Consider the following 23,829-nt stretch of genomic DNA (forward strand, 5'->3'; position numbering starts at 1 on the left):
CATACCAGAGTATATGGATTATTCCTAGTACCATAGATGAGCAGCACCAGATGCAATGGGGTGAGACGCTGTTTTATTAGTAGCCCACTGTGGTAAGAAAAGACATCAGGCCTGAGCTCCTGTGCATTCTCCTGGGGAGCCTGCAGCACCAGACAGTATGTACCTCCAGTGTTTTCACTTGGTAGGTAGGACATCCGCTTGGTCTTGTCATAGATAACAAGCAGTTTTGACATGCTTGCAGAAGATGTGCCTTCAGGGTGGCAGCCTTGTGGGTCCCACCTTCCTGCTTTTTCAGTCAATTCCTTCACATCACACAAACGCCAGCTCTTCAGCTGCTCCCATCAGTGAATTTGCCGTACAAACAGTAGTTTTGCAAAGAAATCACTCCAGTAATGGAGGCTGGGATGCTCAACGGTACAGCTGCCTACAGCTGTGTGTACTGAAATGACAGTGCTGTAGGCAGAGGTCTCAAGACATCAGTTAGGTCACACAAAGCTGATGATACAGTACCCTGCACTGATACAGTCCACCTTGTAGACTGGGGCTGAGGTGGGGATAGCTCTCCATAGCAGAGACTCGCTGGATCTAGGGAGAACAGGCATGGCAGATTCCCATGCCTACACATAGTCTTTGCTGTGGCAGCAACTTTCCATTTGCTCATGGTTGCTCCTTGCCTTGGCTGTATGGTACGACTACCAGCAGTGGGCACATGCCCACCTTCCGGCATGCATAGGTATGGTCTGTAACAAATGTGAAATATCTTCTGTGACTGAGGCCAGCTGTGCTAGCAACATGCCCGGTAGGACCACCTACCTAGTGGAAAAATTATTCCCTCTCTAGTGCTCAGACGCTCTCAAGAGGCACTCCAAAGCTGCACGGATGACTGCAGGCCCATGATATGATATTTTTCTAGCACTCAACAAGCAGATGGAGGTTTGTGACTGGTTTTGCCCAGCCAAACTTCCTGTGGAGGGATGACTCGTTTCCAGAGTGTTAAACAGACATGTGACCACAGCCAAATGCCAGCCAGATGGCTGGAAAGAGTACTGGAGCAGCCCTCATGACGAATGTCTAGCCTCGGCTGCCAGCACCACGTACCGTATGTATCAGTTCCCAGATCGGAAGGCCTGGCTGCAAGTTGGGAGTGTGGCACAAGCGTACATTGGCAGTGCTGGATGGAGGAAGAGGTGGAGCTATTGAGGAAGTTGGATAAGCAGTATGAGGGGTGTAAGAACACCAAGTTGATTGCGGAACATATTCCGTCAAAAACGATTGTATGGTTCTATGATTCTTTGAAAACAACTAAACAGTTAAGCGATAAGAGAACAGGACTTCATAAGAGTCCTGTGAGAAGAAGGGAAAAAGATCGAGAATGGAGGGAACATCTAGAAGAAGAGGGAGAACATCCTGTGGACATTGGATCGCATGTAGAAGGTGGACTGAGGTCCCACTACTGAAGAGTGATTTCTGACTGGCTGATATCAAAAAAGCTGCCCATTCTTTTGAAAGGTGATCAAAGGGAAGGAAGATCCATCAATACTGATAGATGAGGCAGTTGATTCATGCCTGTTTAGGAAGTCCACCGAGTTGAAAGCAAGCCAAGGTCAGAAGCACCAAACGGCCTGCAGGGCTGCTCTTTCTCAGCCACCAAAGGACTGGATGAAGAAGAGGGCCAAGAAGCAGGGGCAATTCCTACAATTCCAGCGGCTGTTTTACCTGGATAGACGGAAACTTGCTGGTATCAACCTGGATGATGTGGACTCCCTAAGGTGCAGTATCCCACTGGACAAGGTACACAAGGTGTTCAAGTTCAGATGGGAATGGCTAGGAACAATCAAGGGCCTAGGTGCCCTCAGAACTATTGGTCAGGCAGCAAACTCAGCATTCAAAGCCATGATCACAGCAAAAGAGATCTCTAAAAACATCAAGGAGATAAGTAAGAACACAGGACCAGATGGGCTTAGTTTGAGAGATCTTATCAAGATAGATCCTCACTATACCAAATTAATGGAACTTTTCAATCTATGGTCGGTATCTGGTATTGTACCAGACATGGTAAGAGAATGTCGGACTGTGTTAATATCAAAATTTGGTGAATGGAGTCAAATCCAGTTGGCGGCCGGTCACGAGTGGTGTTCCCCAGGGATCAGGGTTGGGGCTGGTCCTGTTCAACATCTTCACTGATGATCTGGATGAGGGGATCGAGTGCACCCTCAGTAAGTTTGCAGATGACACCAAGTTGGGTGGGAGTGTCAATCTGCTGGAGGGCAGGAAGGCCCTGCAGAGGGACCTGGATAGGCTGGATCAATGGGCCGGGGCCAACTGTACAAGATTCAACAAGGCTCAGTACCGGGTCCTGCACTTCGGTCACAACAACCCCATTCAACGCTACAGGCTGGGGGAGGAGTGGCTGGAGAGCTGCCTGGCAGAAAAGGACCTGGGGGTGCTGGTTGACAGCCGCCTGAACATGAGCCAGCAGTGTGCTCAGGTGGCCAAGAGGGCCAATGGCATCCTGGCTTGTATCAGGAATAGCGTGGCCAGCAGGACCAGGGAGGTGACAGTGCCCCTGTACTCAGCACTGGTGAGGCCGCACCTCGAGTACTGTGTTCAGTTTTGGGCCCTCACTACAAGAAGGACATGGAGGTGCTGGAGCATGTCCAAAGAAGGGCAACAAAGCTGGTGAAGGGTCTAGAGCACAAGTTGTATGAGCAGCGGCTGAGGGAGCTGGGGTTGTTTAACCTGGAGAAGAGGAAGCTGAGGGGAGACCTTATTGCTCTCTACAACTACCTGAAAGGAGGTTGTAGCGAGGTGGGGGTTGGTCTCTTCTCCCAAGTAACAAGCGATAAGGACAAGAGGAAACGGCCTCAAGCTGCGCCAGGGGAAGTTTAGGTTAGATATTAGGAAAAACTTCTTCACCGAAAGGGTAGTCAGGCATTGGAACAGGCTGCCCAGGGAAGTGGTTGTGTCCCCATCCCTAGAGGTATTTAAAAGACGGGTAGACGTGGTGCTTAGGGACATGGTTTAGTGGTGGACTTGACAGCACTAGGTTAACGGTTGGACTCGATGATCTTAAGGGTCTTTTCCAACCTTAATGATTCTATGAAATCTTTAAGTGAAAGCCTTTGACAGCATGAGCCATTTTCACATCATTTCAGCTCTTAAACAGAAGGGCGTGGACAATGATAGTATTGCCCTGATTACAAACTTGTGTCATAACATCAGTACTCATATTGACCTGAAGAACGAACAGTCGGATCCCATTGAGATTCGGATTGGTGTAAAGCAGGGTGATCCAACATCCCCAGTTTTATTAAACTTATCTGTGGACTCCCTACTATGCAAGTTGGAGGAGAAAGGAAGTAGATTCCAACACTGTTCGAAAAATATAACTACAATAGCTTTCATGGACAACTTGGTACTGTTGAGTGGACCATGGGAAGGAATGCAGAAAAATATTGAAATTTTGGAGGTCTTTTGCGAACTAACTGGCCTCAAAACACAAGGGGAGAAGTGCCACAGCTTCTACATCCAGCCAACAAAAGACCCTTCTACGATCAATGCTGTCCTTCATGGACGATTAATATGATTCCTCCTCAATATGACTGAACCTGGCAGCTGGCTTATGTATTGACCCATGGACTGGAATATCAAAACCAGTACTGGAGAAAGTGAAGGGATGGTTACAATGGATTGAGAAGGCTTCACTGAAGCCATTTCAGAAAGCTGACATCGTTAAAGGATATACTATTCCACAACTGATCTACTTGGCAGACCAAGCTGACGTGAAAGCTACGTACCTAGAAACCCTTGATTTGGCAATTCGAGCAGCCATCAAGGAATGGTTACATTTTCTGGCAAGTACTTGTGATGCCATCCTGTATTCTAGCACTTGGGATGAAGGTTTAGGTATTACCAGACTCTCGGGATTGATCCCCATGTACAGGTTCAAAGACCTCACAGAACTGCGCAGTCTTCAGACGAGACAGTAAGAGCAGTTGTTCGGCAGGAAGGTATTGAGAAAGAATTTGAAAGATTGTGGATTGCAGGAGGGGATAAGGATAAAATTCCATCTATTTGGGACCATGAGAGCAGTTTATGGTGGTATTAGAGGAATTAGGCAGAGAGGAACCAGCCTCAGAATGGGAGATACCGCTCCAAAAGTCATCCTTCCAAGACCCTGTAACTGACAAACAGGAATTTGTGAATTGGACCAGGCTGGTATCCCAGGGCTGTGGAATTTCCAACTTTGAGAAGGATAAAATCAGTAACAACTGGCTTGAATTTTATAGAGGTATTCCTCACAGAAAGCTTATCATGGCCTTACAGCTAAGAGCTAATGTCTACCCCACAAGAGACTTTTTAGCAAGGGGCAGACAAGAGACTCAAATTAAATCATGCTGACACTGTCAGGTGGAGAATGAGACCTGTTCACGTATTACTGGTTACTGCCCTGTGGTACAGGATGCTAGGATTAAGAGACATAATCAACTATGAATTATTGGCAGATGAGGCCAAAAAGAAGTAATGGGTAGTATTCCAGGAGCCGCTGCTGAAGGACGAACAAAATGAATTATACAAGCCAGACCTGGTATTCGTTAAAGGAGATCAGGCCCTAGAAGAAGACATCACAGTCAGATATGAGAATAAATCAACATCTTTGGCAGATGCAGCAGCAGAGAAAGTCAAGAAATTTCAACATCTTAAAGATCAAGTTCAAGAACTGACAAATACTAATATAATTAAATTCATAGGATTTCCTTTAGGAGCATGTGGAAAATGGTACCAAGGTAATTATGAGTTATTAGCAGAATTGGGACTCTCCAGCTCCCGACAGGAAAAGGTTGCTCATCATTTATCAAATTGGGCATTATTTTCTTCAGTAGATATTGTATAGATATTTGCTAGTCAAGCACGGAATATTTAAAGATCTTAATGAATTAATTAATTGTAATTGTGTTACTTAATGAATTGTAAATAAATGATTCTTTCTATCTATCTAAGGTGGGAGCAGGACCCCCTCAGAAGTGCCAAGGGCGAAAGGCAGAAGGGCAAGCATGACAAAAGCTTTTTAGAGGGTATTGGTAGTATGTAGGGAAGTTAATGGGCTCAGAGTCATGACGCATCCTCTATCCTACCAAAAGACATTAATTACCAGTCCTTACCTAGGTGGATGGGCCACCTTTACTTAACTCGGAAAAGGAACATGTATAATTTTATATATGTTCGATAAATAGCACAATTTTTAGTGATGCCATCATACAATAGCACAGAAAGAAGACAGTTTTTTCTTTCACTCACTCGCTCCATTGTGCAAAGGGATCTGCTTCAAAAGCCCTTTTATTGATGGTGTTGATGGAAAAAGCTGTTTCAAAGGCAGGACACCTAGCTCCGTGCAAGCCTCCTGCTGAGCAGGAGGTACAATTTTTGCTTCAGGAGATACAATTTTTGTTTAATTCTCACAACAGATGACTTCAGGGAGTGATGAAGCATTGACCTGTAGGTGGGTACTGTAGTTTGTGCTACTTAATCAGCTGTGGGCTAGTGGTAGAGAAGCTGATGATTGCTGTTGAAAGGGCTATGAAGTTACAAGTCTATCTCAAAGCCTCACGCAATGTATTTACAGTTACTGGGTCCTCAGGAGCACCCACAGCAGCAGAGCCTCTAAGCACCCTGGCTCTTTGCTCTCACTTGTAATCAGTGTACAGCCAGGGGATTTGGGTCTGCATTTGATTCATGCTGCAGCCATTACCCAGGCTGACACTTGTAATCAGGAGCAGAACACAAGTGGAAAGGAAAACAAGGAAAGAAAGGAAAAAACTCTCTGTGTGGCATCACTCCTATGCAACCCACCAAGTCCAACTGCAGCTTCATGACCTCTTTACGCTGATCTGACCCTGGGCTGCCACTGAAACAACCAGCCCTAACCTTCCTGCCTGCCCCATCGCAAGCTGGACCAGGGGATCTGTCTGAATGCTATTTTACAATTCTTTCATTTGGATCAATTACCTGAGCCGGCATACTGCTCAGCTCACCCACACACAGGAGGCAGCAGGAGAGCACGGTCAGCGGCAGCAGTTCACGCTGAGGTTAGCTAAAAGCTATTGTCTTACAGCAACAGCTTCACAGCGCACCAGTCAACCTGCCTCAACGTATTCTCACATGCACATTGACACAGCTTGCAAAAAGCGTAGCCAGTTTCAGAGATATTCAAATGCGTATGCCACATTGGCAACACACAAATCGGTGATCTGCCCAGACTGATTTCATTTATGCTTTAGTCTGCGAGACGCTCATGTGAGACACGAAATGAAGCTAGGACTTTGCAGACTCCTAATGAGAGAGAGCATGTGAGAGACAAACAGCTGGCAGACAAGTTATAACAACCAAAAAAAAACCCCAAAAGATGGTTGCCTATTTCTTTTAAAAAGGACTTCATCGCTGTTTTTATTTTCAAGAAATATGAACACTTGGATAATAAAGCTGAGGCTTTTTTAAGCCCATTGATGTCTAAATGGCAATCTCCAAATGCAAATTCCAGTCACGGGACAGCATTTAACCTGTATTAGCAGAGCACTCTGAACCCCAGGTGGGATTTTGGCACTCTAGTCCGTTAAGTTCTATTTACATTCCAGAGGTGGAGGTTGGTTCAGAGGAAGCCTGAGGATGTGAACAAGGCAGGAAGATTTATCGCTTTATCATGTGGAATGGTGTTTAGTCCTTCTGGGAAGTTCAAGTCTCTTTGTAGTTAGCAGCTGGGCCAGTCCATTCATCAGCATCATAAATATGGTCAACGACATCACCAGCACATAGTGGCTAATGCTGCAAGGAAGAGAGAGAGAAAAGAAGTGAGAAAGAAATACAAATTTGCAGAGTAAAAAAACCCTGACATAAACAACCCTCTGAATATTTTTTTTTCTTTTTAACTAAGCCTAATTATTGGCCTAGTATGTCATTTTATATATGCTGCTCCTGGAAGACAGCTATTATAGCAGCACTATCGTGTAAAAACCGAAGTCTGTGACAAAATAAAATGGTGGGGACAACAGAAAACACAACTGAGCATATACCGAGTGAATAAGAGGTACTGGGCTTATTTTTCATTCAAGTGGGTAATTCAACGCATGTGACAAACCATTGCAAAACTTCCGTTTGCTGTGAAGTGATAACGCAGAATCTAGGGAGAACTTGCCATCAGGTAGACATTCCTTGGTAGTAAGACAACTCAGATATTTATGTCAGCTGAAGTGAAATTTTCTAGAGAAAACACTATTCCAGTAATGAGCAGCTTTAAGAAAAAAAACCACACTACTTTTTCACTCAACATTTCTAAAAATTGCAGATTTCTCTGATGTGGTAACACATGGTTTCAAGAGTGGCTAATAAACACAATATGAAGATGCAGCTTCTGGGTTAGGAAGTCCTTAAGTCACTAACAATTAAAAGGATAACAAGCAGAGAGCTTGTTCTCCACTCGCTCAAATTCTGTTACCTGATGTTCACTAGTGTTACAGATGGGCTATTTCGGGTCAGACTGAGATTTGACTGAGGATATTCAGCATCTTGTGTTCAATGTCTGAACAGAGCTACTGTTAATGTAAACCACTAGCCATTAAGAAATCAGAATTTCAGCCTGACATTTCAGGCTAGAGTTGCAGATGAAATACTGCTGCATCTGTATCCATCATGCATTCAGTGCAGCTGTTTGTTTTTTTCCTAGGACTACTGAAGATACAGGTCTTGAGACATGAGAGGTACCCATACCTCCTGATGCACCCATCTCCACTATTTCAAAGCAGATGGCTCTTTAGGACAAGCAGGGTAACTTCAGACGCAATGAAGTCTGAGTTTAGTCACAAAAAAGGATTGCAAGGAGCACTTGCCAGTTTAATGACCTGGAATTTCTGCCAAAGGACTCATTCAGTTTGAGAGTTTAGCCACGGAAGAGCAGTAAAGCTCATAATGCCAACGCTATCAATCCTCAGGACCCCGAGACTCTGACAACCCTGGCACCAGCCTAGTGCAATTTAGCTCTGTGAAGTGGAGAAGCACCAGCTCTTAACAAAGCTGGGCCGCTAAGCAGTGTGAGAGAATAAAAGTGATCCAAAAAGTTCACGAATGAGTGGAAGCTCTTCCACAGCCAGGGTACCCGCAACCAAAGGAGCCGTGGTCTGAACAAAGTGGGTGGAGAACACTTAAAGGGAGCTGACTCATGCTACAACATTTTTCTGTTTCTGTTGAGCCTGACTAAACCTTCTCACAAATACCTTGCTCAAAACACATAGTTTTAAGAAATCAATTGCAAAAATCCACCAGCACAATTGGGCTCAGACCTCAATAAGCATAATCCACCCCAGCAGCCTGCAGCTTGCATCTCTGTAAACTCCCAACTGTACACCACGCAACTGAAAATATTCACTAATGTGAACAACTCAAGGTTTAAAATATCAGACAGGAGCCATCTTTCCTACATGCCTTTCCTATAGGCATCTCCCCCCTCCAGCTTTAGCTAAGCAGAACAGCACGCCTACAAGAGCCATACTGCTGCTCTGTTTCTGTGGGGAACGTGTAAGATGACACAGCGAGAGCATGAAGTCAGGCGCAAAGCGTATTTTCACCTGGTCAGTGCACTTCAGACTTCATAGTTCACAGCACAATAACAAAGATATCACAACTCCCTCAAGAGCTGCCCTTGGAAGTCCACCTGGGTGTATTACAGGCTCAGTTTCAGTCCTCCGTGGGAAAGGACACGTTGCCAACTGAAAGTCAAACCCTCCTTGCAGTTATCTTCATGGCGTAACGTGCCCTTGGGGACTGTGTAAGCACCACAGGTACAGAAGTTTGGGTGGCTCTTACAGGAACAGCCACCCTGCTAAATAGCTGGATGGCTTAACGTCTCATGCATCACTGGTAACACCTCAGCTTGCCTTCTCACCTGGCACCAGAATTACAGTTCTTCATGTAAGCAGCAACACCACTTTCCTTCTAGCTTTCAAAGAAAGCTTGAATGAGAAATCTGAAAATCAGAAGCCAAATGAAGACCCTGCCTTTATTCCTACAGACACCCTGAGACAGTCACCAGAGGATCGTCAACTTGCTGCCATCAGCATGGTCCTTACACAGGCATCTGAGTTCCTGTCCGCCCCAAAGGGAGCTTGTCCAGACATGGGTGTTAATCAGTGATTTTGGCGGGCACAGAGAAGGGCTTTGTCAAAGGAAAAAAGTCTCCACAAACTCTGCTTAGCTACCTGTCAGTCGAGGGACTGGGTCCTCCATACTTTTGTAAAGAGGAGAGTGCTGCACACAGTTCTCCCTTGCTATACTGCAAAAGGCTGAATAGTTAATGCTGCTTTATTAAAACATCAGATGTTCAGAGTAAAGAAACACATACATAAATTATGCCATAGAGCACAATTAAAAACAATTTCAGTCTACTTGTCACATAATTACAAACAGCCAGTATCTCTGGGGCTACCAGCAACTGGTACTGCGGTGTCTGCAGGCAGCTCTGCTTGGTAAATTAGTCCTCAGGCTGGAGTAATGCTGTAATTAAACAAATAAACAAAGCAAGACTCTTACAGGTATATGCCACAACAGCAGTGGCAAAATCTTGATCCCTACACAACCGAGAACTGCACCCTTGGCTGGATCTGTAGTTACAGTGAAACAGGTAATTCTCAAAACAAGCTTCCTCCATCAGAAGTCAAACCTGAGCTAAGAAGAAAAAGGAGCAAGATTCTAGGCTCCAGGCAAGTTAGATCCATGGGGAGGAAGAAGAGACATTAAACAGGTACAAGAAAATAGCATAGTGGGGCAATGCTTATAAAGGATGAGATGGGCAGGGACAGGTAACGGTAGAGAAGAGGCAGCTGGTGTAGGGGATCACAGATGATCTAAGGTAAGGCAGCACTGTTCAAGGGAAAGGTGAGTGCCCTATGTATAGATCAAGGTCAACAGGCAAAGCTGGTGCTAGGAAAATTTTGTATCAGGGAGGAAGACACCTGTTTCAGTGGCAAGGAATCAAAAGGAGAACATATGAGGTACTACCGTCTCCTGGCTTTGTTTGCAACAGTGTACATTGGTGAGGATTACTAATCAGAGGCAAGAAGAATCAAAGATCAGTAAAAAATGAGGAGGCGGGGGGGGGGGGGGGGGAAGGGATATATCAATCTTGCTCCAAGACGTGGCTTTCTCCCAAGACAGGCTAATTCCTAAGATGGCAGACCTGATTAGAAGCTGGGAAGACAGGAAGATGGAGTAAGTTACCATAGCAATTAAAAAACTAGAAATAAAACAAGTAAAACAAAAACAACTCATGCAAGGACTTGGAAGAGCACTCTCCAGAAGAGTCCAAGGACCTTATTTCTACACGACATGCTACTTTGAACCGTGGGACTGTTCCTAAGCATACACTGAAATTCCAGATTTAGATTCTGAATTTTAGATCTACTGCATTTCCAGCCGGGATCCCACACCCTCTCTCCTCTGTTTCACACAAAACAAATCATGAAGCACATCACTCCTAGCTCCCGTTTTAGAAACTGGTGGTTGGTAAACACTTTTCCTCCTAGTTACAAGACCTTTGGTTTAATAGTCAGACCTAGAAGCCCCAGCATCCCAAACCTGAAAACGATTCTGTTATCCTAAAATCTAAAAAACAGTCTCCTGTGCTTTATCTATGTCCCCTGAACTTTGAAACTGCAGAACAGTTAAGGTTGTATCTTTATCTTTCAGCAACTGTTATAAAAACAGGGAGAGATTAGTACAGTATATGTCTGTATAAAACTGTAGAATACTGTCATATAAAGAAGCTTTAGGGTTTGTCTTGACTATCTGAATATACAGCTATTTACAAATTGCATATACTGTATAGATATAGTAGGCTTTAGAGACCTATAGACAGGCCTAAAGATCTATAGATATAGATAAACATACCTTTTAAGTCATAGAGATATTATTTTAATGACAAAGAAGCCAAAAAGCTAGCCTTTGTCTGTTATTAAAAAATAAAAGAACCTGTCAGAACAAACTTCTCATGATCACGGACTACACACTGATACATCAAAAATACTAGGAAAACTGCATTATTATTTTTATGAAATGTAATGGTGTGTTCTTCTAGGGCATACAATGCAATTTAGGGTGACCTCAAGATATACAGGTAGAGGGTAAGGTTAGCAGACCTCAGAAGCTTGTATAAGCCACTGCTATGAGTTCTGCATTCACTGCAAGATTATTATCTCATTATTATACCAAAACAATGAAAAGCACTCTCTGAAAAACAAGTTCACATTGATTTTGGCATGACCATTACGCAAAGGGGCTTGAAAACTTTCTAAGACATCATAAATATATATGGTAATTGATAATGTACTGAGAGGAGGGAATCAATGGTGCGTTGATAATTTGCTGAATGTGGTAATACAGGACTGCATGTTGGATCTGTTGTTGCTCAGCATTTCATTAATGATCCGGAAGAGCAGGAAGAGTAGAAATCTCTTTACATTCAAAGACAATACTTAAGTGGCATGGTAAATTCAACCAGGGAAATAAAGACATCGCATTGTTAAGGCAAATATGAGGCACGGTAAAATGACATGTAATGTCGGTAAGGCATGGTAGAATGAGATGTAAAAGCCAGGAGTTAGGGGTGAAATTAAAAAAAAAAAAGGAAATATGTCAGTTCAGCAAACAAACCCTACTTCCAAACAATGAGAGAGATCCACTAGGAAACAAAACATCACCATAAAAAAAAGCAGTGGAGGTCTTTTTCTTTTTTTTTTTTTTTAATCACAAGGGATTTAAAACCAGCTCTTACACATGAAACTTCTGAGCACTGGTACTGAAAAACAGAAGTATTGCCTAATGAGGGTTTCCTACTGAACTTGCACATTCTTATTAAGAGAGGACACACAAAAGTTTTGAAGCAAGGTAATTAGAAAATCCATAGAAAGCTATCACCGCAAAAAAGAACGAGTATGGAAATACACATCAGAAGATTTGCAGATGCAGCACATATACCACTGGACTCTGACAGATGTTAGAGGAATCAATCTTCACTGGGTAATTAAATTGCTGCTTTTCCACCTGTGACTTCAATGATGTGACAACTAGTAATATAAAACAAACCCTGATAATTGCACATGCACACATTCTTCCTATCAGTGCCACAAAAAAAAAAAAAAAAAAAAGGGGGGGAAAAGATGAGAGCAGCTGTCCCTAAGGGTGCTCCTATTCTTTGTTCCATGAAATCCTACACAGGTTTTGTTGAGATACAAACAGCTGGGAAAAAAAATAGAACCATCATTTCCTTAACTGACTCAGCCTTCTCGGGAAAATTTTGGCAACACTTATAATGTCAGCTGAGATGGGATATTTTCAGACCTTGCTGTCAAAGCAACAACAGACAACACTGCAATGGGAATGCCACAGAGCTGTCACTGCAATTGTAGCAGGAGGACAGGAAAGAGCCATGTTAGTACCTCTCTCCCACTGGTTTTGGGAATTGCCCAAAACCCCATGAAGCTCATCTTCCCTTTCAGGAATAAACAAAACAACAACAACAAAAAAATCTCCTGTTGCCTGCTAATTTTGCCAAGCTTGAGGCTCACACATTAGAAATCTGCTCAGAGGAGAAGGTTTAGGTGCCAAACTATTGCTCATGCTAGGTAAAAGAAGGACCACTTCAGCTCTGCGCCTATGGCTTCACCTCTCTTCTTATGCAACCTAGTCATTTTTATCTTATGTGCATAGGCACACATACATATAAAATATATATATAAAGAGACTACAATAAAATAGCACAGGTGGCAAAGTCAAGCACTCGAAAGTGAAGTAATGGTAAATTTAAGACTGCCTGAGCGTTATTCATTACCACATTAAAAATTAACCACAAATTACTCTTTTGAAAGGACTTTTTCAGGGCTTTCTTCAGTGCTCAAAACACACACACAGAGAGGCAGAATTATGGTTGTGCACAGTGAGCTCCCCTAAACTCTTCAGGATAAGGCAAACTTCCAGCTGAAATGGATCCAACAATCTATCACCATTGTAAATCTCTACGCTATGAAGACCGTATATCAGAAAGGAAGTTTTGGGGTACTCGTAACAATTTATATTTTTGCTTCCTAAGTCCCAATTAGAAAGCTTCTTGCCCAGCAGAACACAGCTTTTCTGAGGTCTTTAATATCCTTATTAATCTGCATAGGAATTCACACCAAAGGATGAGGCCATCTGATTTGTCATAAACTGACCATAGCAAGGAAGTGTGATGTTAAACCATTGTTTCCACCATTCGATCTAACTGTATCTCCTCCCATTAGGAACCCTTCAAAAGGTAGCTACAAGCAGGAATTTGAATCTCCAAAGAAAACAAGCAGAATACGTGTGCTCACGTGTGTACACGCATGCATGCGCCGGAGGGAATGTTGGGGCCCCGCAAAGCAGAGAGTAAATGTAGACTAAACAGAATATTAACAATGGGTCACTATTCAACTTCTGTTTAAATAACAGTGTCAAGTGACCAGATTGGCTGGATTATTAACACCACATTCCCTACTAAGCTTATTACAGCATATTATCTATTTCCACAACTCAGGGAAGGTAAATCCGAAATGTGTACTCCTTGTATTTGTTACTTCTGGACTATTCACAAATAAGACTGCACAGTTGAAAACGTACCCCATGATGTATGCTGTGGAGGCTAGTACAACTCATAACGCAAAACAAATTCTCTCATTTTAGCTGTGATTTCTACGTTTAAATGCCACAGATTTACTCTTCCCCAACTAGGGGGAGGATAAATGCATGGGTCTTGGTAGCCACCAACATATTTGCACAAGGTTCATTAATTCATGGGGGATTGTACATGGAGGCTTAACTAGATGCAAGACAATTAACAATTTTGATAAATTGTTATTTTAACAGTGATTACAACTAATTAAAATGCAAAACAGTAATTAAAATATTTTTTGTGTAATTACTGTTCTTTAGAAACCAAACAAATCCTACTAACTGTATTTCTTGCCATGCTAGATTCATTACTTACTCCATGTTGCTCCAGCACAGATTTTAAGACACAAGTTTTAGCTTGGGATATATATATGTGTGCACACATGCGTGCACATGCCTTTTAAGTACAGGGAACCTCACTGAAGCATTTGATTAAGGAGAGTAATTGGAAAAAATTACAAGAGTTCTGAGTAGATAAACAACAATATTAACCTATGAGCCTTTTAAAAATGCAATGGAGGCAAAAAAATACTGTACCTTGTTCCAATATCCAGCCAGCTTCCATAATCTTTAACCAAAAAGAAAAAATGCTAGGAAATAAAACAACTTTGATTAGTACCTCAACATTGCACAATTTGAAACACAAAATTAAAAACCATGTTTTCAGGCTGTTTACTCCAAGTTTCTAATTCTTCAAGTAGAACAAGGGCAAGACCTTTCCTGGAATGCTTATTCGGACCAAAGTAAAGAATAGTCTAGGAGCCAGGAATAGATTTAAAATGGTATCAAGCACAAACAGCTAAAGATGGACTAAGCTCTGTCAAGCTGGGCTTGCAAGAAACAGAAGATTACCAGCAGAGAACTTTTTCAATAAGAACAGCCAAGCCACCTTATTGTTTGAAATAACGGGATCCCAAATAACACCTAGTGCCAAAGAGAAGGCTGCATATTGTTTTCATAGAATTCCGTAACAAATTTCTTTGGGCAGCTCTGGCAGTTCCCCACCTGTAAAATGGGAATAGTGTTGGGAGAAGACAGCACTTGTCTATTAGTGAATCCCCCAAATTCTAGCTGGTGGCCACATTGATTCAAGACCACAAACCAGTTCTCTTCCCTTTCTTTTTTTCTGCCAACTTTCTCATTTCTTGGTATACGCACAGCTCCTGCATATCAAACCTCTTTGGTAATATTTTGGTTTGTACACCAAGTACATATTTGATAATTGTTTAAAAATAGTTAAACTAAAAAAGGAGAATACGTGAGATACAAGACCTGGATATATTGGGGCTTGCTACACACCAGTACATGCCTGCACTCTTCTTTTGGTCTAGTTAGACTGATTTTATTAGTGAAATGCTATCAGTTTGGTTTATTGGTATTTTAATCCTTTTCCTGTGGACATTATCAAAAATCAGATTAGTCACACAGATTTATTTGAAACTACACAAAACTATATGTTCTCCATTTCTCACTCTACAGACAAATTAATCATTATTTGTTTTTTTACTCACTCTTTTTCCTATCAGGTGGGATCCACAGATCACACTGTACAAGGAAATCACATCAGGAATACTTACTCCAAAGGGACGAAACTAAAACAGCATGTACAAAGTGAGAACACCAGCTCTACTTGCTGCTTTGAAAAGGTTTCTGTTTACCTCGTGATACCCAGTGGCACTGCTTGCTTGGCTGAAGACAGTTTGAGGAGGCAACGAAAATGTACTTTTAATCTGTAAGGATTATGTTGGGGTATTGTTCAGCTTTGGGTTGTTTTAGCTAGCTTGGGTTGTGGACGCAAGCTTTCTAAAGACAGCATTTCCTAACAGCTTATTACAAAGGGCACAAAGTGTCTTTTCAGATGTTGCTGATCTGGATTCTGACAACTCTAACAGAGCTGGTGGGTAATGCATTTCTCCTTTTCCTCTCTTTTTCAAGGGAAGGTAGGGTGAGTAAAAGGTTCAAAATTCCTGAAAAACTAACTAAACCCCTGCACACAGCTAAAACTGATATTCTTATTTAAATTTTTCCTAGGAATTTGATTGGAAAGCACATGAAAAACTCGGAATGATAACTTACTACTTCAATTTTGTCCCTTATTATTATGAGAATATTGCTTCTTCAGAAGCATCAACTACATGAAATTCAGAGCGGTGATTGGAGGAGTGTTATCTCTAAATTATGCTATGATTTCAATCCAATTCACTGCCCTAGTTACAAAAACTTTGAAGTCTGAAACAAATTCAGATCTCTCCAGATGGAATTAGGAGAACCCTCTGCTTCTTGATCTTATTTGAAGAGAATGTGCAACAACAACTTACCAAAGCCATAATGTCCGAAATCACAAGAACAATGAGGAAAAGGCTGCAAAGAAAAAAAAAACAACCAAAAACCAGACCATCAACCTTTATTTATAGCCACAGATGTTACAAAGCTTATTAAAACCCCTATAAACAAACTAAGATATGATTTCCTGCACTTGCCTTTCAATCCCTCAGATACATTTCAATGCATTAGAGAGCAGTTAAAATATATGTCTAGGATATCTGGCATTTGTAATCCCACCCTGCGTGAAAAAGACATTTCACATTAACAGAGTTTCAATTTTGCAACAGAGAAACCTAACATGAGTCATTTTTTGGAGAATAAGAGCATCTTACAAACACCACGTGCCCATTCCTGATGCAGGCAGCTCATGATTTAGAAGCTTCAAGATGGACTCAAGAGTGAGCAAAGCTGCTTGGTATAGGCAGATCGATACCTGAGGTGATCGGTCCTGTCCTGACAACCACCCTGCTGGGTAAGAGGCTGCTAAAGGAGGCGCTCGCCCTGCTTCCAGATCTCTGGGTGCCCGTAAGCTGGTCTGGGCATGCCCAGCGTTTTGGTGGCGTGCTCCCAAACCCACGGGCCTCTCTGCCAGGCAGCAGGTTGCTTCTGGAAAGTAGGCTGCGGCCAGAAAAAGGAACCAGAAGGGAGCATGCAGAGCTACTTTTTCCCCCATTAACCTAATCTTCTTTTCATTAAACTATGTAAATCCTAAATTACATGAAAGCAATTGCAATAACTGGTTAAAACTAGTTTCGAAGTTAATGACACTGAAGCAATGTTGCAAACAGCTGACCCATTAACAGAAAAAACTCTTTAACTAGAATACAGTTAATTTATCAGTATCACCATCATAAATCCATGAAGCTTTTTTTGGGAAAACATCCTGCTGCAGTGTTCCATGAGCATGTACTGGGGGAACACCCATACCAATGCCTCCTGATGAGGAAGCTGCTGGTATTGCCTACGTCAGCTATGCTTCATTAGTAAATAAGGATGCACCAAACCAACTGTATCTCAGACGCACTGAAAGCCTTCTCTCCACTTACCTACGACTCAGATAGGACGTTGCCATCTTGTAGCGCCTAGGAGGCGCTCAACTAGAGGGCTGTTTTCACAGGCAAGCTCCAATAACATATTCTGACAGAACGCTCCCCAAGAACAGCAAAATAAAAAAAAAAAAAAAATCTTTAATCTGTAAATGGGGAGTTTAGGAGCAATTTCTCCAAATCACAAAAATCTACTTTTTGCCCTTCTGAACTGCATGAAGCCTTTCACAACAGAAGGATAACACTAATTTCAGGGCATGTTTATACACTACAAAGACAAGATTGTCTTCTGTGATGGCTTAATTTATCTAGCAGGGGCAGCAAGAGCAATAGAGTGCAGCAGAGACTTCATGCGCTGACAATCAGAGCACCACCTCTCCAGGGGTCCTGGGCACATCTTGTGGTTTCTGCCTTGTTCCCAAGGCTGACGTTGTGACAGTATCACTGCTGTTGTTACCTCAGCACAGCTAAATGAAGCTGGCACAAATACCAGCTGGAGTTACCACCACAGCCTCATAAAGCGGCACAGATGTACTCCTGTCCCCTGGTTTAAGAAGTTGATATCATTTCCCCTCTCACACACTCAGATCCACATTCCATAAAAGCTTGCAATATCACTGGTGCTGCCAAGGCAAGTGTTCACAAGTTAGGAAATTCTGACCTTTGTGATGCCTGAGCCCTAGAAATGTAAATCGCTAGCTAGTCTTCTGAGCAACCCCAATTCCTCAACGCAGCCCTGCTCCTGTAAAAGCCTTAGTGAGGAGGACGAATATCCTTCCTTGGGGGTCCAGGGACAGCCCAAGTACGCTGCACACACAGCTAAGGCAGAGAAGGTAAAAGGGACAGTCAGCCTTGTGCTTCCTTTCCGACATGAAGTCATATTTCGGGCTGCTGTGTCCCTTGTTAGTAGCGGGTGGCATTGTATAAGGAGACAACAGGCAGGGCACAGGCAGGATGAAAACAAACAGAAAGGCAGAGGGCACCACACTGAGCGAGGGCAGCTTCCTCCTGCTCAGCTGAGCAATCTGCAGGACAGAGTCCCTGCGGTCCCCCTGCCACCGCCCAGCGAGACTTTCAGTCAACCCCACACAACATCCCATGGTGACAAACTCAAAACCAGGTGGCTGACAGGGACCTCCTCCGCCTCAGCACCATTCGTCATCCCACATGATGAGCAGAGGTTTCAGTCATGTGCGCTGGGTGCGCTGAAAGCGGTAGGGAGGGCTAACAGTTCAAACAATAAAAATCTTCAGACAGTGAAAAGAGTGAGGGTAGTTCAAGTCTGGATACAGCATTCTGTGAGGTGGTGCACCCGTCCCACGCTCTCTCTGAAAAGTCTTTAGAGATGGAGAAAGGACTGGCAGCCATCTAGTCCTACTGCAAAAAAATATGTAGTACTGAACACACCTGAGAAGCATTGAACTGCAATGGAAGTGCATGCAGCCTTTTTTTTTTTTTTTCTCTAAATGCTATTTGTGGTGAGGTCAGTGCTACAAAGCTGTAAATTGGTTACATTATAAATAGGTTATTTTTAAAATATTGTACTGTAGACAGAGACGGAGTATAAAACAAAAAATTAGACTTTAAATTCTGCTCATTTTTCTACATTACGGGGGAGAAGTGCTCCTCCTCTGTATTGTCAACAATGAATATTAAATATCTGATTGTTTCAGACAGGGCCAACACTTCCATATATACTCATTTATCACTAAGAAAAGAATTCCTGAGCTTGCAAAATCACTGAACAAAAACCCAAACCATAATAACAAATAAAAGTAACGATGTGATCTACTGTTTGTTTTTTTTTTTTTAAATTTAGATTGTGATTTGACAATTCTGAAATCTTGCAAAATAGATTTGAAACCCTTACTAATGCAGAAATCTAACAGTTACTGTACCTCTTAGAAGACAGTTGTGTTGTGACTTGAACAGCTTCGAAAGCACATGATACCAGAACAAATGGGATTACAACCTGTTTAAAACACAAGCTACATTTTGGTTTATAGCCATATTTACAAAACAACCTGGCAGGTTGTGGAAACATTTTCCTGCCTTTGAAATTATCACAGAATGTGTATGTTACAAAAATAAAATATTGGCAAGAAAGGGTAGAAACTCATTTTGCAGGAAACACATTTAGGAAATGAATAAAAAACGCCTTCCATGGTCATAGCTGAACTGCAGTGAAATAAGCCATGAGGTAATCTGGAAAACTATAATTAAAACACATTAATGATCCTCACTTCGTTTATCCATTTTAGCACTAGTGATAAATGCTTCAACAAGGCTAGAAGACAGAAGTATTCAGATCCAATATCTCATGTGACAGGCTGCAGAGCTCCAAGCATGATAGGACAATCTCATCTCAACCACAAAAAAATCTGAATATAGAATGCGTTCAGTAAGGCAAGGATCACACTGCTCCTCCAAAGCCAAGACAAGCAAATGTATGCAGTTCAGTAAATTAAGAACAAAACAAACAAACAAGTTAGAAACATGAATTTTGCCTTTTGCTCTTTCCAAAGTTGACTTGTAATCCTTAAGTTAGTAGTGTAAATGCATTGCTAAAACCCGTTCTTTCGCATTCAGAGGGTTGGCATTATTGACTTATGTCCTGCAGTACAACACGCAGTACGCCTGTAACTTAGTCTGCTTTCTCTGGGACAGAAGCAGCAGAAAGGCAGAAGCAGGAAATACTGCTTATTTGAGCAATAACCCATAAATTCCATGTCTCCCTTCCTGTTTCCCTCTTTACCCCTCTGGCAGATTCTTTACTCAAATATTAGAAAAGAGCTCCCACACCTTGCCTGCAAACAGGAAGTGCAATCCAATCTTTGATAGACTATTAAAAAATATAAAAAATAATATTCATTGTAAAGTGACAACCTAATCAGTAGAGCATTCAAAGCCTGTACTTAATGCAATGTAGATAGAGCTAATAAAAACATATATATCCTCAATGTTTCTGTAGACATTATACTATAGGGAAAGCTTATACTTTTTTAAATAATTTAAGTCTTTTCAACACTTAAAATTTCCATTTTAATACAATAAACTGATCTAATGCAGTTAAATTATACTTCCATGTACTTTAGCTTTTCTCTTTTGGGAAACAGAAGGATCCGTCTCTAGAAACACTACAAAGGCTGAAAGTGTCACACATGGTTAAGAAAGCTAATGAAGCTTAAATACATATATATGTTTTTGTAAATTGCAAAGTAACAACCGTGTATGTGATATGTTATTTATTAAACAGTTCTTTGAGAAAATTTCACTAAGGTAAGATTACTAACCTTTAGCAAAAGCAAGCCTCCCATCACAAAGGGACTGAACACAGTCAAGAAACAATAGACAGAAGCAGGATCAAAACTAGAGAAACATGAAAAAGACATTACAACATATCCTTGAAATGGCATTTTCCATTAAAAAACAGAGCATTTAGTTACTCCTGTAAAACACTGTGCATATATACATTTTTAAACAAGGCTTCCAACTTTCTCTTCTCTTGCTCAAATATTAAATTAGCAAGGACAGCCTACCTCCCTTTTTTCTCTACAATTTTTCTCTGCTCTTGTCTTTCGAGGTGCCATGCCATTGGTGAGCAGCTGAGCTCTCTCTGCTCATGCTGCCACTAACTTCTAATGGAAATTGAGACGACCTCATAACCAACAAGCTCAGGCTCTTAGGGAACATGTTACAGAGAGCAGAAATGAAATAAATTGTTATCATTATTCCACTGACTATTGCTTTAATTCTGCTGCCCTGATTTTGCTAAACAAATTTATATTTAGTACACCAACTGCAGGAAGAATTTTTTGTACCCTGCATCTCAAATCAATAAATAAAATTTACCTGTTAACAGAAGCTATGTTTCCGGTGCCAAAAAAGGCTGTCACTATGAAGAAAACCTGAATGTATTTAAGGAAAACACATCACAGAAATGGCTGCAGAAAACAAAACCAGCATTTTCCCCCCTTCATTCCAACTTACTTTCAAAATCCTATCATGAAACTGCAAGAGCTGACCCATTATTACAGCTTTACGCTGCATTAAGGAATCCAAAGTATTGTCTAGCTCTACCCAAGATTTCACACATGACTACATCAATTTTAAAAGACAGGGACTGCCTGGGTAAGAATTTAGAGCCTGTCTTGAGGCCCCGGCCAGAAAGCTGCAGCTTGTTTTTTCTGGGCCCCTACCTAGAAAGACAGGAACAGCCCTTGGACCACAATCCCCGCTGTGCATTCAAACACACATGCTTTTGCAGAAAGTAATAACGCATGCATGTCTACTGCACACCAAAAGAGATGGCTTTATTGAGGAATTGACCGTGGAAGAGGTAGTTGGCTACGAAACAAGACTAAAGGTTACTGTGCTATCCCTCCCATAGGTTTGTTGTCCAAAGGTTATGCTGAGTCTATCCATCGCAACACGGGATTCCCAGTTTTTTTCCTTACTTGAGGGAGAGAGGGCGACTCTGGCAGTATGTATAGCGGGAAGTTTTTTTTATAAACCCTACCCTTTTCATCTAGGTACAACACTTGCTGCTATATGAGCCCATGAAAGATATTCTTCTACCTCCTGAGCTCATTGGGGCCCCTTACAGCTCACACCTCTTCAGCAGAAGAATGGTTTTTAACTGCTTTTTTGCATCAGGCAGAGGGCAGTCAGTGACAATGGGTGCTGTTGCCAGAGCTCCCTCTGGTCCTTCCACTCCTGTTATAGCTCCTGCACTGGATCATTTAAGTCTCTGCATAAACAATTTACTACCAACTGTTCAGCAGAATCGTTGGGATTCTGCACGCAGTATTTTGGAAGGATTAGGTCAGCATAATTAAAGAAATTATGCTTCCCAAGAGTATCACATCATTTCAAGTTTAGTAACACAGCAGTCTAAGAGCATAGCACAGTTCTGCCAGTTAAGATTTATAACAACAGTTCTGCAATGAAACAAAAAGATACCAGTAGCACATAGGTCTAATCAAAATGCTAAGCATAAGCAATCTGAATCTTCTTCTGGAAGACCAGGCTATAAGGTCTCTCAGCACATGCTGACTTTCGGGCCCTATATAGGAACCTTGAGACAATCTTAAGATATAGAGCTCACAGGGTCATGGTTGCAATGTGACTGCTCTAGTAGAAAAGGTTTCTCTTCTAACACTACCATTTCTAAACATTAAACAGCATCTAAATTAAAAAAGCCACAACGTCTTTCGAGCAGGGGTGTATCACACCTGGTCTCTGCAAACGAGACCTGCAGATTATGTATTTTTTCAGGAGCTGAACAAAATACATTCAAATGTTTTAGATTAAGAGGAGATTAAAGTAGTGCTACATCCAAGTGTTAAAGTAGTACTACACTGGAGCTTTAAAAAATAGAATTGGATTGTTTGATTTTTGTTTTGGCTAATTTTTAGCACCTGACAGAGAGCAGCAGCTTTATTAAAAGTTAGCTTAGTTTTTGCTAAAATAGCAAAATTGCAAATGAAATTGATAATTTACTGCAAGGTATCTCAGCTGCTTTTCAGGTATACTCCAAAGCAAACACAAACGTTGAACACCTAGCAAATGGTTCTGCCTCCTTCCTTAGCGCTGAACTGCCTTCTTAATGAGTTATCTGTCACACTTCCTCTGCTGCAGGTTCCCAATGTCCAACAGCGTTCTCCCAAATTCCAACAGCATAGACTCTGCGACTGTGATCCACCCTCTCAGATTTGGTTATTCTGCAAACTATAAAGCCTGTTTTTGCAGGAACCAGTATTGAGACAACTCCCTCCCCAGCTTGAGCTATGATAACCCACCTGCACTAGAAACTCCTATGTTGTAGACTGGCTCATAATTTCTCTCCCACTTGCACACCCATCACCCTTGCTGCCAAATACCACTCATTTAACTGCAGTCCCACGATGGAAGAGAAAAATGACAACGTTATCAAGTCGGTACAGTATTAAACAAAATCAGCTGTAGTTTCAGTTACAGTAATGCAAAATAACTGCTATGTTAGTGAACAAACAGCCCTTCCCTCCCAAGCCTCTATCATTTCTAACAGCAGAAACCATGTGTGACAAATAATTCTAGGCTAGATTCTGGGAACACGTTTCACTAAGAGTCCGCAGGAACTTTTCTTCTTCTCGCATCTGTCTGGCCATGGCCAATGCCTGCCCCCTAACATTTTCTTCCTAACACACTGCCACACTCTAAAAATGAGAAAGTGAGAATAACTTTAATATCACCTTTTCCAACTGATTTGTGAAGGCTGAATGAGTTCCCTCCAGCCAAAATGTAGTAAACCAAAACCAGACTGAAAACAGGACTCCTTAGAAGAAAGTTAACCTCAACTGTAATGGTCATGAGACTAAACTTTTTAAAGTGGCCAGGGAGCCAGATTCCAAAACAGTGCAGTTCGTACTGAATTTTTTACTACTTTATCAAAACACATAACGTACAAGACCATTGTCTTTTGAGCAACGTGAGTCCAATCATCTTCACCAGCTTCTGTTTCCAGAGCCTACCAGGCTACAAATTTTGATTGCGGGGCCTTTTGAAACAAACCCATCTTTTCCCTGGGATGCAGCAACCAGCAAAAGGATACAAAGAAGAAGGACCTGCGGACGTCATCTAGGTGGAGCTGTCGAAACTGAGTTATATCAGTAGCATAGGCAAAGTTGAAAACAGCAAGCTGGAAAGACAGCAGAAGAAACCAATACATGATATCAACTGATGTACTTTG

At 41.9% G+C, this 23,829-nt stretch overlaps 1 protein-coding gene across 14 annotated transcripts in view; it reads right to left on the reverse strand.

The window, feature by feature from the left end:
- Window positions 1-6,411: 6,411 nt before the first annotated feature.
- PIGN (phosphatidylinositol glycan anchor biosynthesis class N) overlaps window positions 6,412-23,829 on the reverse strand; it is a 112,374-nt gene continuing 94,956 nt past the window's right edge. For 5 of the 14 annotated variants that reach the window (XM_087761687.1, XM_087761615.1, XM_087761626.1 and 2 more), the window contains 7 exons: window positions 23,692-23,778; window positions 20,952-21,007; window positions 20,393-20,468; window positions 18,998-19,071; window positions 16,047-16,089; window positions 14,266-14,318; window positions 6,412-6,819 (listed from right to left, as the gene is read on the reverse strand). In XM_087761687.1, coding sequence (XP_087617813.1) covers window positions 6,696-6,819; window positions 14,266-14,318; window positions 16,047-16,089; window positions 18,998-19,071; window positions 20,393-20,468; window positions 20,952-21,007; window positions 23,692-23,778 — 513 coding nt within the window. In that variant the 3' untranslated portion in view covers window positions 6,412-6,695. The other 9 variants (XR_015705657.1, XM_087761697.1, XM_087761672.1 and 6 more) reach the window with 9 other exon arrangements.

The sequence above is a fragment of the Nipponia nippon genome, unplaced genomic scaffold (genome assembly GCF_047370975.1).
Source record: "Nipponia nippon isolate SJK-2023a ecotype South Korea unplaced genomic scaffold, ASM4737097v1 scaffold_1, whole genome shotgun sequence".
NCBI lineage: Eukaryota > Metazoa > Chordata > Aves > Pelecaniformes > Threskiornithidae > Nipponia > Nipponia nippon.